Source organism: Dendronephthya gigantea, unplaced genomic scaffold, assembly GCF_004324835.1.
Source record: "Dendronephthya gigantea isolate DGI-Jeju-01 unplaced genomic scaffold, DenGig_1.0 000600F, whole genome shotgun sequence".
NCBI classification, from domain to species: Eukaryota; Metazoa; Cnidaria; class Anthozoa; order Malacalcyonacea; family Nephtheidae; genus Dendronephthya; species Dendronephthya gigantea.
In genome coordinates, this window is record NW_021163610.1 from 13,490 (window position 1) to 32,981 (window position 19,492).

Sequence of the window (19,492 nt, forward strand, 5' to 3'; positions counted from 1 at the left end):
GTGTATCCTTTTCCCACCTGCATAGATAACATGCGTATTCAGTGGACCTTTTATGCGCTATAAATTGATTTTTTGTCTAGGCGATAAGAAAAGATATCTATTACTTGGGATATCTTAAAATTTTAAACGTTTGCTCTTATGAGATAACAATTAGGCAAAAATGGCCGCAATTAACGCGGAAATTCTTCTGGCTAATTTGCAGCTTATAAATAATTATAAACTGTCTATTAGTAGTTCAGAAAAAACATAAACGTTTGGTGGAAAACAAAGTGTAAAGCAAAAAAAATGTTTCTGCATTCCAAACTAGTTCATAAAGCACTATTTACGCACATGAGGACACCAGTACGCACTAACGCACTGTATGTCAAGTCATCTCTCATATAATTATGATCACTGCTAAGATATTGTTCTAGTTATCTTAGAGTTTAGTAATAAAATGCAGCATAATTTTCCTACTGCGCGTTGTGCGTCTAATATAGCCTAAAGCTTCTGTTAAAAGTGCAAGATTCAGTCTCTCACATTCAAGCTTATATTAACACATTTGAATGGATGTATGGCTTCGGTTGTGTGAGTGTTCCTTTCTCCTTTTAAATCGCCACCTTGGGTCGCAAGGCCTAGGCACTCGTAATGAGTGAGCTGGTGAGGGAAAGAGACAAATTTACATTCTTATGTTTGAATATGGCCGTCAAGAGTAAGTATGGTAAACACGGAGACATTATATATAAAATGTATCGTTTATATATTTGCAAATAGTTGTAAATTGTAATGATTGTTAAATTAATTTTGTGCACGCCCCCATGGAAATCAGCTTTTGTTGTTGGTGCTAGCGTGTTGAAATAAAGTTTTATGTAGCTATGTGTACGTATGTACGTATGTACGTATGTGTGTATCTATTTCAATAGAGAGAAATATAATTAGAAAAATTATAATAACGTTCTATTTTGGCTGTCTATAGCAGATGCTGCCACCGATCAATCAAATTATCTAATCTGTGATGTTTTCGCGACGTATGTAGGACGCATTGTCACGCATAGATTACAAATATCTTTAACGCACGTGTATTCAAACGAGGATGATCATATTTTGCTGCCGTACAGCTGGCACCAGCTGGTTTTGCAATATTAGCAAGTTGCTAAATGTAAATTTAAATCATTCAAAGCGGGACTCAGTTGAGTTAGGTGCTTCAGTTAACGCTTCAGTTACATCATGGTTCATGGTTGTAGCTTGCTGTTGGGTCAAGTCGTTATCGCTTGTTTGTGTTTGATTACAGGCTTCTTTCATCGCTGGGAAACCCATCGGGGTTCAGAGCACATCAGCCAGAAGTGGAGGGTAGGAGCGAGCAAGTGGGAGGAAAAATCAAAAAGCAAAATTTTAACACGCGATATCATAAGACAAAAACAACGCTTCACCTTTTTACCCTTTGACTCAAGACTTCAAACAAGGAAACACAATCGGATCAAACGGGACATTAGAGCAACATCAAGAGGTAAAGATGGTTCCATCCAATGCGCGAGTTCTATCTTTACAATAAAATACGAATATGCGTACGAAGTATTTAACGACTTTTCCATCACGTACCGACGACGAAAATACCATTATTACCAGTACAGATTGACGGATGAAGGTCTAGAGGTTTGTTAATCGTCAAGTACTCTTGTTCAACAAAAATGGCAGAATTTGGTTACCATGGAAATGGGACAGCTGGCCTCTAAACATTGCAATGTATCCGTGGATGGACTTCACATGCGAGATTACTTTGTATATAAAAATCTAACTGTTTTCGTCAGACCTGCTCAGCAAAGTTTCATAAGGCAAAGTTACGGAGTGATTTTTGGACATTTTGCAATTTGTTCAGCGAAGCTAAGTTTAGCCTGCAATGACTATTTGGTTAAAGTAAACTACGGTGGACAATATCATGTCCTTTCTGATTTGAGGCTACTTTACAACTCCACGATTTACTTTTATGACGAATATCGATTTAATGACGATAGTTTTGAAGTTTGTGTTTCTAATAATTCAAGAATTCAGGCTGTTTGGAGATCTCGAAATTCGTGGGAGAAGTATAAAAACCTCTATAAATGCCAAGATGATGATAACATTAAAATCAGTTATGTTGTAAATAAACAGTTCACAATCTTTTCAAAATTGAACGGTCAATATTTCTCAAGAAATGACTATGGGGTAATAGACGGTGAACCACACGTGTGTAAAGAAAAATAGAGCCAGAATTAGAAACATACCCTGAGGATGTTATTCTAACATGCAACGAATCAATCTTCAGTATAAAATACAATGATGAATACAAAGTTTGGAATAACTTTTCGATACTCTATAAGAACAAGGTGTACGATTATACTGAGTATCGAGTTCTGAATGATACCATAAAGATTTGTAACTCCACTGATGACTACGTACGGAATATGTGGAAAATACGCAATGCCTTAGTAAAGGAAAAAGTGCATCGTGGAAATTGTGGGAAAATTAGCCTTATTAATGGACAACATAATTACTTCGTGACCAAACAGTTTCATGTCTTCTGGGAGAAAGCTGATCAATACTTCACTAGAAATGACTATGGGGTGAGAAACGGTGCACTAGTTTTATGCTCAGAGTCGTTTACTAATGGCAGAATAGGAATAGGAGAGTATACCAAGAAAGATCTATTAACATGCAACGATTCAATTATCAATATAAAATACGATGATGACTACAAAGTTTGGAATAACTTTTCAATACTCTATAAGAACAAGGTGTATGATTATACTGAGTATCGAATTCTGAATGATACCATAAAGATTTGTAACTCCACTGATAACTACGTAAGAATGATTTGGAAAATGCGTAATTCTTGGGTAAAAAATGTAATTCATCTTAAGGCTTGTCGAAATCCTGACTTTACTTGGTCATACATATATGCTGTAAGCAAGCAGTTCCACGTCTACTGGGCAACAACTGGTCAATATTTCTCAAGAAATGCCTATGGGGTGAAGGATGGGAAAGCTCATGTTTGCAAAGAAAAGTTGCGTGTATCCACAAAGTATACCAAGGAAGATCTATTAACATGCAACGATTCAATCATCAATATAAAATACGATGATGAATACAAAGTTTGGAATAACTTTTCCATACTCTACAAGAACAAGGTTTATGATTACAATGAGTATCGTTCTCGGAATGATAGCATAAAGATTTGTAACTCCACTGATAAATTCGTGTGGGATTGTTGGACATTGCGTAATTATTTCGTAACAAGGATAAGAGGTTTTCGTTGTGATGTAAAGATAATCCGAGATATTTATGTTGTGACCAAGGATTTACATGTCTACTGGGCGCCAGCTAGACAATTTTTCCCCAGAAATGAATATTGGGTGTTTGGGGTTAACCTTTTCGTATGCCGGAAGAACTTACGACCTTTATCAACGGATTACACCAAGGAAGATCTATTAACATGCAACGATTCAATTATCAATTTAAAATACGATGATAAATACAGAGTTTGGAATAACTTCTCAGTACTCTATGAGAACAAGGTGTATGATTATACTGAGTATCGAGTTTTGAACGGCAGCATAAAGATTTGTAACTCCACTGATAGCTACGTACGGAATATTTGGAAAACGCGCAATTATTGGGTGAAAAAGTTCATATATTTTGAAAGATGTAATAGAACTATTATTAAAGAGGGACGCAAGCGTGGAAATTTTCCTTTACTGAAGGAGGTGAAGTTACAGGAAACAACAGCAAAGTACATAATTGACAATACAAGTTTTGTCGACTTTCCAAGGCACTACACCCTGTTTTGGTTGTTTTCACAGCCGGTCAATGTTACAATAAGTTCTTCAATGAGAGTTGCAAGAGAGTACAGTTACGGCGTGTTGGAAGGTAAATTTATTGTATGTTCTGATAAACACGTGAGACTCGATATATCAGACATTAGATTTTCTTTCGTAGCACCGATTTGTGCTTTAGCCCTCTCGATGATTTGTTTATTACTGCTCTTGATCGTTTATGGCATGCTTCCAGAGTTGCGCACTCTTCCTGGTTGGAATTTGATGAGTTTAAGCTTCTCATTTCTCTTGGCATTGATTAATTATGTAGTATATTTGTCGCGGTATCTGCGTGTAGGTAAGGAGTTGGACTTTCCATGTGCCAGACTAGAAATAACAAGTAGATTCATTACATATAGCACACTCATGAATGCTGCAGTAAATATCTATCATCTAAGAAAAACCTTTTGTATCAATACAGTATGTGCGACGAGATCTGATGTAAGAAAGTTGAAAACTTTCTTGAAGTACAGTCTCTTTAGCTGGGGTGTTCCAGTCTCTTTTACTCTTCTCAACATTATTCTTGTGAAGATTAAAGTGTTAAGATTTTATCAGCATATATCTCAAGGATTGGTTTATTGTGCCAAGTGTCATAATATTCCTAATTGGTTGATCGCTGCAGAAAAATATGGTTTTCGAGGCTGTGTTTTGTTCTACATCGTTGCAATGTTTATTTTCACCGCCTTTCGAATTCGCCAATCACTCAAAGAAAGCAACAGCATTGTACAAAAATCGAATATTGTTAAGAATCGGAGAAGCTTTGTTTTACTATTAAAGCTGTCAACCACTACAGCGATTAGTTGGACGCCTCTCATATTTGAAGACTTAGTTTTCAAGTCTGACGTGATGATAGCTTTACTGACCATAGCCTGGCTTACGGGTGTTTATGTTGGAATCGCGTTTGTTTTCACACGAAAAAATTACCACCTTCTAAGAAAGAAATATTTTACCAAGTGAACTATATAGCAATGAAATTGTTTTTGTTTTTTTTGTAATAAGAAATTATAATCCATTATTTCATAAAATGAAATTTTATTACCCAATGTTGACGTTCCAAATTATAACTACCAACACACAAGTAAGTCTAGAGATCTGGGGCCGGTTGTTCGAAAAGCGGTGAATAAGTTAAAAATGGAAAACAAAATTATCTATTTATTGAACAACTGAGCTGAAATATTTCGATGTAAATAGTTTAATTTGTGAATGGAAGCAGATATTAAATGCATAAGATGCAGGTTCAGTCATTCACAAGATCTATGAGAGTATTTTTAATTTTTGGCTTATTCACCGTTTGAGCTAAACACCTTTCGGCCCCTGACCATGTTCCAAAGTCCAACAGTCAGGGTTTGATGAAATAAGGCTGGTAAACAAAAACATTAACTCGTAAGCAGTTCCCGTTTTTTTTCATCGCGCGTTATGGTAGGGTGTCATACAATTATACAGTATATCCGTACAATTAGCTAAGCTTTCCAAGAAAATTGTATAAATTTAGCACATAAGCAAGTGTATATGCACGTTTATATTAAGTGTAGCAGTCACAATAAAATGAATCAATAAAGTCATGGCCAAAAAAATTTATGGGTCCCTTTATTATGGAATAAGTTTCATATCGAGGATCGGCGGATCTAAGATTTCTTCTAACTTAATCCAAAAAGATTTACTCAAAAAATGGGGGGGGAGAGGATGTAAAAAAATACGGGGAAGGTAGTAAAAAAAACGGGCGAGGAACAAGAATTAGGCTAATTTCACTCTCATTAACGAGCCCTAAAAGCAATGATTCTGATCCACATGCATATAAACAATTCAAAAAGACTGAATGGCTTTTCAGACGGACTGTTCAGGATTTAAAGGGGGATTAGAGCTATGTCAACAGTCCCATTTGTGGGTGTGCTCATTTTCAGTTTTCAGCACTTTGTTCCCAGATTCGGATTTTGGCACATATGCCATGTTGACCACATTGGTTATTTTACCCTAAAGGTTGAGAAAATCTGTCCTAAATGAAATACACACAAATTCCTTCACAGGTCCTGGCCTCACTATATGCTGGTTCATTACGCATGTGATATGTAAAATAATTACAGTCTCTAATGCTTTAAAACATTAACAAATACAGCCAAATACAAAATTACAGAAACCATTACAATTACAAATATTGACAGCTAATAATACAATCTAGTAATATACAAGAAAATGGTTTTCGACCCTGATTGGTTGATTTCAGTGCAGTTAATCCCAAACAGTGGTGCAAAAATGTGAAACAGGGCAAATTTCTGTAACAACAGTGCAAAATCCTCTTATAAATATATCTGATTTTTTTGAAAAAAAAATTAACCAATCAATTACTGTTCCGCGTTTAATAATAGCAATGGACAGACGAACTGTTAAAATTTGAATTTTGAATGTTTTTCAATATTTGCATAAATTGTTTAAACTAATTAAATTCGAAATAAAATGTTCAAGGACATATAATGGATGAGGTCAATAATTTATTGTCTCCAAGATTTCCTTGCATATCATTAATACGTAGTACTATAATTTCTCGTGTAATTACGGATAAACATGCACTCGTGAGTTTTTAAAGACTGCAAATATACCGCTCGTCCTTCGGACTCGCGCTATTTTGCAACCTTTAAAAACTCACTTGTGCTTGTTAATCCGTAATTGCACTCGAAATTACACAATTATCTATATACAAAGAAATGTAAGTCATTATTTCATTGCTGGTTTATATGTTCAAGAATTGCATACACTAGAAGGGCTATTTCTAAAATTATAATGGTTCATATTAAGTTTCTTGTCTCTTTCTTGTGATTGACCAACTGTTAGTTTGAATATTAAAATTAAAATAATTCAGAACTTGCACTATATACATTATAAGAGTAATAATATTGAAATTTTACCTGGTGGCGGTGCTTTATAATATAGCATTCCCAAGCAATTAAGATGCTTCAAGTCTGTGTAATACTTGCATGCATTTGTAAATCTATGTAATACGTGACTAATGCTACAAGTCTGTTTACATAGCTTTCTTGCCTTTAAAATAGGGACGCTGAAGTTTTTATTTTGACAGCATTTCGAGAAAAGCAAAGTAATTTTTTTAAGAAATTTTTGAACTATTTGAATTCTTACCTATGTTCAGAGATTGATTCGATTTGATTGTATTGCAATAAATCACCATTTGATAACAAATTCTTTACAATAATTCTTAAATTTGGTTTCCACACTTATTCTGATTTTTCAATGTCTGATTAATAATTATCGAGGCAATTCCCTTGTTAATAGTACATGTTTGTGGACTTTTACGTCCAAGGGGGATTTGAAGAAGTCGGTGTTTATCGATAAGTTTAAGAAATGTTTTGCCGACTTTAGTTTTAACATTTTTCCTCGCTTGGTGATATTGTTTAAAGTTCTGTTTATCTGGGAATGGTCGTTGGTTGGTATTTAAATTAATACCTGTAATCACTGCAGTTTAGAGCCTCTCTATAAACATGGGCGGTTTATTCCAACGCACAAAAGTTTGCGGGCAGCAAATGCATAGGTTGGGGTACCTGACCAATTCTTGGAATATCCATAAGGTGTAATGGTTGACTCTGGACTTCTTCTTTGACCACGGGGGCTTCAAAATGTCTTTCGCTCTCTTCTCATCTTTTTTTCGTGCCTTTACTTTGCATGATTCCTGAACCTACAAACCTGTTACCAAGTTTGCATACTACGGTGGTAATAGAGTCAAGTGGCTTTCAAGATCAGAGTGGATATCAAGATCACCATTTTCTCGATCAAAAACTCCAACGATGGATTCGTTTTCGCCCATGGATTTTTCGAGGGAGAAAAGATGTTTGTAATCGTGGTCTAATTCTGTAAGATCGATCTTCATCTTCCGTTATCGGTTGTAAAGTCTCAGCCCATCATATATTAGCTACTTTTTAGAGAAGTTTATGATGTATGACCTTTTTTGAGAGTTTAACGAATGAGTTGCGGTATGTGAGTTCATCCAGCGGTGATGCTATAGCTACCTTGACGAAATTGTTATTAATACCGCCTGGAATAACTTCGTTTTCCTGGTCAAGCTCATTTTCCATACTGGCTTAAATAAAACTGGAATCTTGTACTTGTTTACACTTTCCCATGCAGCAGTATTTCATTATAACGTATGAGTTTATTGGCGCCACTATGTTGATTCCATCGCTAATAGCAAGTTTATTTGTTACACAAAGGAATTCTTCATTAATATTATCTGTTACATCATCGTCCAAGATTTTGATATTTGCATGTAGAAATTTGCTGTATTTTTTGCCGGTCGCACAAACTTTACTTGATTCATCTCGATTATTAAATACAAGGCCAAAACGTTGCTCTTCGTCTTCAGTTTTAATCGCAAAAAATGCTATCAAATGGTAAATTATTAAGCTTGCACAAGCCTACAAGCAGGTTTGAAATTGCAGCAATCTTGGTACAGAGAAAAACATCCGATTTTATATCAATCAAAGTCGAAAAATCTCGTAATGTGCCTTTCTCGAAGAGTTGTCATGAAAACAAATTTAGCGCATGTAATTAATGCTGTGCGAAGACGTTTTAGGTCACACTTGTTATTTTGCGTTAATTGTGATTTTTTTAGAGTTGAGTACGAATTTAATTTTAATTTAGACTGTCAATACGAAATGTGTGCAAAGCGTAGCTGACTGCAATTAACATTTTTCATTTGTAAAAATCCTAAAAGGTTCGAAATCTTTTAGGGGTGATCTAAAGCTTTCGCACGGGTATATTCTTCCGCGACGGAAACGCTGTGAACGAAAGAAAGTTTTTACAGTTGATCGTGAATGATATCTGTTTTGTATAAATTGGGCTAAAATATAAAACATATTATCTAAAAGCTCAAGTCTAAAAAATTCTTCACTTGACGTAGATCGATCCAATAATTAATCAAAACTTTTGTTAATCTGCATCTGAATTCTGTTAGTCTTCATTAACGAAAGAATCTCTCAGCGCTTCGTCAGCATAAGGTCTTTTATCAATCTTGTGATTAATCAGCTGGGACACAAACTTTCGAGCTTTACGATCACCAAGTTTCTTCAAATTGACAGAGTTTCCTTTCAAAACATTTTTCGTTCGATCTAACCTAGATCCGAAAGGATGTTCACCTTTAGTTAAAACGTAGAAAGCAATCATACCCGCGACATGAACATCTGATTTCTTTTTGAATGGACCTTTTTCTTGTTTCTCTCCCGCCTCAATAACTTCTGGCGGTATCCATCCTTCAGTGCCTTTAGCATCTGTTGCAACTGCCGTTTCGTCGCCTTTTAGAATTCGGCTTATTCCAAAGTCTGCCAATCTCATACTGCCTTCGATATCAACAAGGATGTTTGATGGTTTAAGATCTCTGTGCAATATTCCTTTACCATGAAGAAATTCCAGTCCTGATAGAATTTCTTTGATCATTCTTGGACCTTGCTCTTGCAACTGCTCAATAGTGTGAGAGCCGACAAGTTCAGTAAGGGTTTCCTCACAAAGATCAACAATTAGATGTATGAAATTCTCGTCCCTATGAAAATATCGATAGCTCACAATAAATGGAGAATTTTCTGTTTTCAGAAGACTCATAATTTCCATTTCGTTTTCAGCTACTTTATCCCACTTTTGCAACACCATTCTCTTAACAGCAACTTCACTTCCATCCTTCATGAGACCAACATAAACACATGAATAACCACCATCACCAATTCTGAATTGCTTGTCGGCGACAAAAGCCTGTATCGGAATTTCAGTCTATGGAAGAAAAAAGAAATGGAATAGAAATGCCATTAATGAGTTAAAAATAAGACATAATGTACATGGGTGTCCCCAAAGATAAAGGACTCCGGATTTGATTAGAAATTAAATAGCTTCTTATCAAGTAAAGTTTTATTAGTTTGAGGAAAAACTAACTTAGATTTTGATATGTTATAGTAGTTTTTTAGAAAAAAATTCATGGAGATATTACTTTACAAAATCCGTATACAATATTTCGGGATGTCTCTAAAATATAAAAAATACGCTGTATAAAAACACTAGAAATACATTCATTCAGCAACCCCTCCCTATGCCAAACCAAATAGTTACACAATTTCCTGAGCTAACCTTACCTAAACTTATATTATGAAATGACTCAAAACTCAAATCAGTCAATATTATATTTTATCGACTATATCCTGCTAATTTTTCTATCATTAGGAACAAAATTGATCATAAAGATAAAACATTGGCCGTTTAATTTTTGCAGCATAATATGCCATTAAGTCTCTTTATATAGTCTCCCTTGCAGCAATTAATTAAATGTTTAAAATTCGAAATTGAAACCATGAAAAAAGTACAATATTTTCTGACACAAAGAAAATACCTCAAATATAGTATTTTATTCTGTGATTGCAGTCGATCCTAATACTTTTATAGTATGTAGTGATACTTGTAGTGATCAAAATTTACGCTACACTTTCAAAAACACATTTTTAGGTTTAAGCGAAGGGGTAAAAGCCTCTCACATGCAGGTGGGTATGCCTTTACAAAATGACATACAAAGCTGAAAATTATACAAATAAACTGCATCCTTACCGCGATGCAAACATGGAATAAACACGTACCCATTTAAAACACTTATAAGCTTGCATATTATGAATTATTTCTCTTACACCGCTTAAACTTTATATTTTTTATGGTTATCTGTTATACTTTATCTTGTTTCGTCTCATTTTATTTTGCACATATTTTGTTAAGATAACTGACAAAATCGAACGTCTACCGTCCATAACATAGAATTTGGACAACTTTGGATTACGCTATGTTCTGTTACAATAATACCTTGTGTAATTCCTAATTTCCGGCGACATAATTAATTAACTAGAAATACAAGCATGCATGCACCATCCCTCGCCATTTTCAACCAAAAAATAATCTAGATTAGCTATAATAAGTTTATATTATGGAATGACTCAATAGCAAAGCGTCGCTAGCCAACTTTTTTATCATTTGGCAACAATATCATAAATCAATGGATTGTGATGTCACCCGTTTTCTACAACCTTACAGAAAACATCATGGATTCGCCCATTGTGGCGAAGTCCGTTGAACCACAAAGTATCATTGATTTGTCTGTAATGTAAAGGCCAAGGCACACAATTACACAAAAATATAAATCATAATTTCGTATATAAATTATGGACAAGAGCTTCAAGGTTTCGTGATAACAGGTTAGGACATTCAAGCACATTATCATGCATGATAATCACACAGCACTTGTGCCGCACACTTTTTTAAAAAGCTCATACGCTATTTTAATATTAAAAGGTTATATGATGGCCGTAGTAGAGCAAACAAATTATTTCTAGATGCCAGAGACTCAAGCTTGATGCTCTAACCTTGCTGCTTCAAACTTAAAACAGGTATTTCAATGATATAATGATGGCGACTCTCGCAATGATCTTAGGAATCATGAAACTGATTTAACATTACCATGCACAACCAAAGAAATAATTATTTTGAATACGGTTTAGATACAATGGAGCCATCCATTAGCATAACCTGCCATTGATGTAAAAAGGGTTGATTCTGTTAATTTATTTAAACAAGCGAGATGAAGCTGATCTTTCCACGATGATACCAATTCGTTTTTTATGTGTTTATAGTTTTTCTATTTATCTGTCTGTTTTGTCTAGAGTGTCAAAATTAGGTTTACTTATGTATATGTGTGTATTTAGCAAAGTATAGTGTAAGCGATAAGCAATAAATATACGACCCAAACCCACTCCACCTGCGGCATGTATATGTTGAAATATGTTTCTTAAAATGCGAGGCAAACACGTAATTAAGCAAACACATTTGGAAATTAAAGGACTCTAATACACCGCACACTATCAGTTGGAAAATCATTAAGAAATCACAACCGTATTGTAATAAAACTAAACGCTGTAATTTATGCCTATCTGAGAAATTTATCATCATATGTCTTCCTGAATTAAGCTCTTTGAACAAGCGTAACGAACTTGTTTCCACATGCCGGCATCGAAAGAAGTTTTTGCTAAGTAACACCTAGTAACCAACTACATGTAATACGACCTAATTAATTATGCATCTCTTGTATATAGCCGTTGTGCTGTTGTAATTACATATTATTTACCAAGCGTTAAGCTTGCCACACTCATCAGATTTCCTTTTGGAGGCTGTGGCAGGGAAACCCAACATTTCCTCACCATGTTGGCAGATAAGGTGGCGACGAAGCGACATCTGAGGTTGTCCGTCGTGATGAGCTGGCTGCGAAAACAGATCTCTTTTGCCCTCATCAGAGCACAAGTATTGTGCATTCGCGGATCACGTTCTTGGCGCCATGTAAATTCATCATCGAACATTGAACTGTCCGAACAATTATCAAATTTTAAAATGTAATATCTTTGACTATAATTGTAAACGTGTTGTGAAATCCGCTCCAGGATTACTTTTGATATGTGTAATACCTCAAGTTTGTAATTAAATATATGTCATTTTCTAAAAAAAAAATGTAATACAAAAATCTAAGCTAACTATCCTTCCATCTAATAAAATTTATTTCAGTTTAATGGCTTGTGTCATTAAAAAGTTATCATCAATCAAACAGAAGTCCTTTTTTTCGGACACCCGCCATATATATCCTTTGTTTTATACGGTATAATTTTAGTCAACTAATTACAGAAGGCCATCTAAGATACGGGGAGAAATTAAAACAGACATTTAGGCCGCATATATTCAATTTTAAATTTGCGCAGTATGAAAGATGGGATATGTAGGTTCAATTCATATCAGAAAGTAATAATCAAATGTTTTTAAAATTGAAATAAGCGATCGAAATTAAACGTGCTCGATTGGTAGTAAAAAGGACAAAATTGAAATTTGGTAGGAGCTTAGTGGCGCAGACACCAATGAAATTATCTGTTTAATTCCCAGTGTTGAAAGAATGTGATTTTCGACCGTCAATTTTTGTCATGCGTCGCCATTCGATCGACTTTTGTTTGTCAGGATGATTTTTTGAGCACGCCTACCATAGCTAGTTTTCTGCGTTTTCATCATTCCTATGCGAATGCGTAATGCTTTATATTCGCACTTGTGAGAGAATTGTCATCAGGATAACCTCGATATAATATTGTATTCGTTTATCATAATATAAAAAAGATCAAGTTTTTTGGTACACAATATTAATTGTCTTCACCATCTCGAAGACTACCCAAGAGATGACTGGGAAAAGAGAAAGACACAACGTGTATTCATTCACTGCATTTCAATTAAAATTTGTAATTCTAGGTTTAAGCTCTTTCTTGGCAGGTGAAAATCAAATTAAATTGGACTTGTTATTTTAAATATTGCATAACGACGTGTTAAAGCGGCGGTTTCTTTCTTTGAGTCACGTTTTGGAACCCGTAATGAGTGACAGTCTATATTTGTCGTTAATTTATGCTAATACACAATACACTGACAACAATACACTTTTTCAATTTTTTAAGAGCTCGATTTCTCGCCTTTGTTTAATTTACGTTTTTCCTTTTCCGCCAATTCGGTGATAGTGACAGGTTTTTACAAAAAAGACTGGGTATAGCTCCAGAGTGTTCAAAACCAGTGGCGGATCTAGGGGTGTGCAGAAATGAGAATAAATTACTACTGCTTAAAATCGGAATCGCATAGGTAGATTTTAAACTAAAAATATTCTTTTCAAATCTATAACCAATAACGTTTTTAATAAGGTGTTTTGAATTAAAACAAGACGCCTGTTCTGGCGTTAACTCCGGCGCACGTGCCAGTCTTCAATACAGAGCTTCGGAACATAAACAATACAGTTCATATTCGCATTTAGATGCCTTGCGAACCTAAATGTTCGATCGCGAAATTCAGAAGCACATCGTACTTTAAAAAGTATAGAAGTTCAATTGTTCAAAAATGTAAATAAACGGCATGATACATTCGCTTTGTCTTACACTTTGCCTTTGGAATTTGCGCTTATATAGTTATATTAAATCTTTAATCCTGTGCAAGCTACGACGAGTCAAAGCGCCCATACACGACCATTTAATCATCTGTTTAAACGGCGAAATAGCAGCGATATTACTAAAATTGGACCAGAATCTACATGTAATAAATATATTCTTACCCCAATTCAATCTAAACTTAATCGAGAAGCATGAAAAAAACGGTTTATTTGTTCCTGTTGGAGGAATTGCCGTATCATGCGAGCGAAATCGAATCGCGCATTGGAAAATTAGCCAAAGTTGTGCACCACAACTCTTGGGAGACAAGACTGGGACATAAATTATAGATAAATCCAATCAAAAAAACATTTTAAATACTAGTATATTTCTCACCATTTCAGACTTGCGACGACGAAAAATAATAAAAAAAAAAAAAAAAAATAAAACCGAGGCGAATTTTCAACCCCGTCGCTGACGCCGGAGTAATTAAGCGGTGTAATTTATTCTGCACAGGCCTAGATCCGCCACTGTTCAAAACTAAAATCTAAATTCCTCTTTAATGTATCCGTTAATAATCAATGTTACTATAACCAAATTAAGTGACAAAAACCTAATATATGTTTAAAATATATTTCAAGTATTACCTTCTCTAACTGGTTGCAATTCGTTGTACCAAGCACCTGAATTTTCTGACGATGTTTTACGGACCTTTTAAGAATAGTTGCAATTTCATCATGACCAAGGTGGATACTCATTTCAAGAAGGCTCAAATTTCTTCCATCAACGAGAAATGTCCCACCTCTCCATAAGTTGACGTTCTTTTTTAACAGAAGAGTGACCAAATTAACCGAATTTTTCACAATTGCTATCTTTAAAATATCAATGCCAAGAGTATCATTGCGGATTTCAGCGCCATTTTCAACAAGATATTTTACTATTTCAACCCGACCTTTAGCAACAGCAGAGTGCAGCACAGTGCACCCGTTTGTATCCTTGCCATTTACATCAGCACCCTTTTCCACAAGACACTTTATTATTTCAAGCGCACCCTCGGTAACAGCAGAGTGCAGCACAGTCCACCCGTTTGTATTTTTGCCATTTATATCAGCGCCTTTTTCAACAAGAAATTTTACTATCTCAAGCGTACCGTCTGTAATAGCAGAGTGCAGCACAGTCCACCCGTCAGTATCCCTGCCATTTACATCACCATCATGTTCAACAAGATATTTTACTATTTCAAGATTACCTTTAGCAACTGCAGAGTGCAGCACAGTGCTCCCGTTTTTTTTTTGCCATTTAAATCAGCGCCCTTTTGAACAAGATATTTTACTATCTCAAGCGTACCCTCTGTAACAGCAGAGTGCAGCACAGTCCACCCATCAGTATCCTTGGCATTTACATCAACGCTCTTTTCAACAAGATATTTTACTATTTCAAGCTTAGCTTTAGCAACAGCAGAGTGCAGCACAGTCAAGCCGTTTGTTTTTTTGCCATTTATATCAGCGCCCTTTTCAACAAGGTATTTTACTATTACAAACGTACCTTCAGTAACGGCAGTGTGCAGCACTGTACTACCACAAGTATCCTTGTTATTTACATCCGCCCCCTTTTCAACAAGATATTTTACCATTTCCGGCGTAGATTTAGCGACAGCAAAGTGCATCGCTGCCCCCCACTCATTCATATTCCCATTTGCATTAGCGCATTTTTCAACAAGAAATTTCACGATTTCCAGCCTATTTTTACTAACAGCTATGTCCAGCGCAATCCAGCCGTCAGTATTCTTGCAATTTACATCAGCGCCCTTTTTAACAAGATATTTCACAATTTCAAGCGTTCCTTCTGTAACAGCAGAGTGCAGCACAGTCTGCCCGTTTGTGTTTTTGCCATTTACATCAGCGCCCTTTTTAACTAGATATTTTATTATTTCAAGCTTGCCTTTTGTAACAGAAGAGTGCAGCACAGTCCACCCGTCAGTACCCCAGCCATTTACATCAGCGCCCTTTTCAACAAGATATTTTACTATTTCAAGCGTACCCATTGTAACAGCAGAGTGCAGCACAGTCCACCCGTTTGTGTTTTTGCTATTTACATCAGCGCCCTTTTCAACAAGATATTTTACTGTTTCAAGCTTGCCATTTGTAACAGAAGAGTGCAGCACAGTCCACCCGTCAGTATCCCTGTCATTTACATCAGCTCCCTTTTCAACAAGATATTTTACTATTTCAAGCTTAGCTTTAGCAACAGCAGAGTGCAAAACAGACCACCCGTTTTTTTTTTGCCATTTACATCAGCGCCTTTTTCAACAAGATATTTTACTATCTCAAGCTTACCCTCTGTAACGGCAGAGTGCAGCACAGTCAGGCCCTTTTTTTTTTTGCCATTTACATCAGCGCCTTTTACAACAAGATATTTCACTATCTCAAGCGTACCCTCTGTAACGGCAGTGTGGAGCACTGTACTCCCACAAGTATCCGTGTCATTTACATCAGCACCCTTTTCAACAAGATATTTTACCATTTCCAGCGTACACTTAGCGACAGCAAAGTGCATCGCTGCCCCCCACTCATTCCTATTTCCATTAGCATTGGCGCCTTTTTCAACAAGATATTTCACGATTTCCAACCTATTTTTACTAACAGCTATGTCCAACGCAATCCAACCATCAGTATCCCTGCCATTTACATCAGCGCCCTTTTCAACAAGATATTTCACTATTACAAGCGTACCTTCAGTAACAGCAGAGTGCAGCACAGTCCAGCCGTTTGTTTTTTTGCCATTTACATCAGCGCCCTTTTCAACAAGATATTTTACTATCTCAAGCTTACCCTCCGTAACAGCAGAGTGCAGAACAGTCCACCCGTCCGTATCCTTGCTATTTACATCAGCGCCCATTTCAACAAGATATTTTACTATCTCAAGCGTACCCTCTGTAACAGCAAAGTGCAGCAAAGGCCACTCGTCATTATTCTTGGCATTTACATCAGCTTCCTTTTCAACAAGACATTTTACTATTTCAAGCGTACACTCTCTAACAGCATAGTGCAGCACAGTCCATCCGTCCATATAAACGACATTTACATCAGCGCCCTTTTCAACAAGATATTTTACTACTTCAAGCGTACACCCTTTGTAACAGCAGAGTGCAGCACAGTCCACCCGTTTCTTTTTTTGGCAATTACATCAGCGCCCTTTTCAACAAGATATTTTACTATTTCAAGAGCACCTTCAGTAACAGCAGTGTGGAGCACAGTCCACCCTTCAGTATTGCTGCCATTTACATCGGCGCCCTTTTCAACAAGATGTTTTACTATTTCCAGCATACCTTCAGCGACAGTAGAGTGCAGAACAGTGCACCCATCGGTATAGCTGCCATTTACATCAGCGCCCTTTTCAACAAGATATTTTACTATTTCAAGCTTACCTTCTGTAACAGCAGAGTGCAGCACAGTACACCCGTCAGTATCCCTGCCATTTACATCAGCCCCCTTTTCAACAAGATATTTTACTATTTCGAGCTTACCTTCTGTAACAGCAGAGTGCAGCACAGTCAATCCGTCAGTATTCTCGCCATTTACAGTAGCGCCCTTTTCAACAAGGTATTTTACTATTCCAAGCGTACATTCAGTAACAGCAGAGTGCAGCACAGCGGAGCAGTCGGTATCCTTGCCATTTACATCTGTAACTGTCCGTTCAAGTTCCTGTCTTTGTTCATCCTGAAATTGCAGGGGCTTTTCTTCTTCACCTACGCTCATTCTTCCACTGGAATTTTGCTTTTTATATGTGCCTATACAGGATAGGTAAAAAAATCGCGTGAGGCGAAAAATTTCAATTCCTGAAGGAAATTTTGGAATACCTCCTGCATTATTTGATTGACAAGTTACAAAGAATGCAGAACATGCCTGCAAGGGTCATAAAACCCAGCCTGCACTTACACTTACTTTCAGTGCGGCCGATTTGACGCATGCTCAGTGATTCGAAACTTGTCCCTAACGCGGCTAAGTTTTGTACGCATGAGAGTAAAATTGTAGTCCACTTTCAAGGCGGCCGTCAAGGTGCTGGCCGTAGGTGCGATTTCACGTACTATGCGCCAGTTAAGGTCGGGTTTGACGTGTAAATCGTATGGAATAAGATCAAGCGATATATTGAATGAATTAGGGATGAAAGCGAAAAAGCAATTCTCGCGTACAAAGTAAGATATAATTGCGTAAATCAAGCAATAGCTCAGATAATCAGTTTCATAATTTGAAAAAGAGCAGCAATAATTTTCAAATTCCGAAGCCTGAAATTAATTTTATGAATGAGAGCATAAGTTATTCCGGAGCAAAAACCACAGCCAGTCGATTCAATATTTGAATCAAACAAGACACAGGTTGAAACTGTAAGTTTCTTTGATTCGATCTCATGGCTTTGAAAGTCCAAAATTTACAGTCCCAACTTGTGTCTTGTTTCATTCAAATATTGATTCTGAAGATGTTTATTCTATTCGGAATTTTTTTTACTTTATACTGGAGCAATGCTGTGGAATATAATTTGCCAAATGTTGCAACCTAACCATTGGTCAGTTTAAAAATGTCCTCAATAGCAATAAATAGTTTTATTCAAAATTTAAATTCGTATAGATATGATTTACATAGTTGTACAATTAACATTATTTTTTTTTAAAGTTCGTTTAAAAATGGCGAATTTAATTTGTTTGGAAGGTTATGCAACGTGATTGGCTGCCGCAAATATTTTTTAATTTTTCTTAATTGTTTTCGCTGAGAGTCAGACTTCGCGCGAAGAAATTGGATTTTTTTAAAGTATTTTTCCTCTTGTCTCAATACACTCACAACAATAGTGTTATTCTATTTTACTAGTATTTTAGGGACCTCAGCACAACCCCGCTCTGGGCGCTCCTACAAGAAAAACATATCAATTCCAAAGCTTAGAATATACTAGTTAATCAAAACATGCAAACGACTTAAAGATTAAAAAAAAACGCTTTGTTAATGATTTTGAATTAACAGCTACACTCTACGCGTATCTATCACAATATTGTTTCAGAATGGGTGTGATAAATTAAGAGATCGTGCATCCAGAAAAATGCGAAATTTATGTTATCATCAAATCAACGGGTCCTGGATTGTTATATGAGCCAATCGATCTGGATAGCAAACAAAACTGGGAGAATCACATTCATAAAATATGCAGTAAAGTTAGTGCAGATATTGTTGCGATAAGACCTTTATTAAACCTTTTGGTACACTTGCAACTACACAAACAATTTAGAAGACAGCAATATATTTTGATTTCTTAAATTTAATGTTGACTATTTTTCCGGACAACGGAGGTAAAGACATACGATTTTTTATACCTAAGCAGAAACGTAGCAAAAAATGGAACTTCGGATCGAACTTACACCTCTGCGATTCCGCATACATGATAGAGATGTCCAAAGCAGAATTGATCAATTGCCTAAAGCAGTTTCACACGACTGCCAGGCAGAAAAAACTGCTGGTAGAGTGAATAGTTATGACCCAGCCCTGCACGCGCCTCGTGAGCTATCAGCACATGTACGACTTGAGTTCGCAGAATAACTGGCAATTATATACATGTCGCTAACAATACGTTTTTAAATATTTCAATCTATATATTTTACTATTTCCAGCGTACCTTTTGTAACAGCAGAGTGTAGCACTGTCCAGCCGTCAGTCGTCTTGCCAT

The 19,492-nt window shown here is 36.1% G+C and overlaps 2 protein-coding genes across 2 annotated transcripts; both read right to left on the reverse strand.

The window, feature by feature from the left end:
* Positions 1–6,324: 6,324 nt before the first annotated feature.
* On the reverse strand, positions 6,325–15,827 carry LOC114543951 (putative ankyrin repeat protein RF_0381). The gene is made up of 3 exons (XM_028562736.1): positions 15,329–15,827; positions 14,431–15,041; positions 6,325–9,590 (listed from the first exon to the last, which is right to left on the reverse strand). The coding sequence occupies exons 1-3, from the start codon at positions 15,825–15,827 to the stop codon at positions 8,781–8,783; spliced, it is 1,920 nt and encodes a 639-aa protein (XP_028418537.1). The 3' UTR covers positions 6,325–8,780.
* Positions 15,828–16,853: 1,026 nt separating this feature from the next.
* LOC114543952 (putative ankyrin repeat protein RF_0381) lies at positions 16,854–19,484 on the reverse strand. Its single transcript, XM_028562737.1, has 2 exons — positions 19,442–19,484; positions 16,854–17,573 (listed from the first exon to the last, which is right to left on the reverse strand). Exon 2 carries the CDS (start codon positions 17,539–17,541, stop codon positions 16,897–16,899), a length of 645 nt encoding a protein of 214 aa, XP_028418538.1. The 5' UTR covers positions 17,542–17,573; positions 19,442–19,484; the 3' UTR covers positions 16,854–16,896.
* Positions 19,485–19,492: the final 8 nt, after the last annotated feature.

Bases quoted from the DNA above. Each gene is read 5' to 3' on its own strand.
- LOC114543952 (XM_028562737.1), bottom strand. From the start codon at position 17,541: ATGAGCGTAGGTGAAGAAGAAAAGCCCCTGCAATTTCAGGATGAACAA.
- LOC114543951 (XM_028562736.1), bottom strand. From the start codon at position 15,827: ATGGGTACGCTTGAAATAGTAAAATATCTTGTTGAAAAGGGCGCTGAT. The intron at 15,042-15,328 runs GTACGTTTGTAA...TGCACTCTGCAG, and splicing joins GCACACTGCCGTTACTGAAG to TTGCTAAAGGTAATCTTGAA. The intron at 9,591-14,430 runs GTAATACTTGAA...TTTCTTCCATAG, and splicing joins ATTGCAACCAGTTAGAGAAG to ACTGAAATTCCGATACAGGC.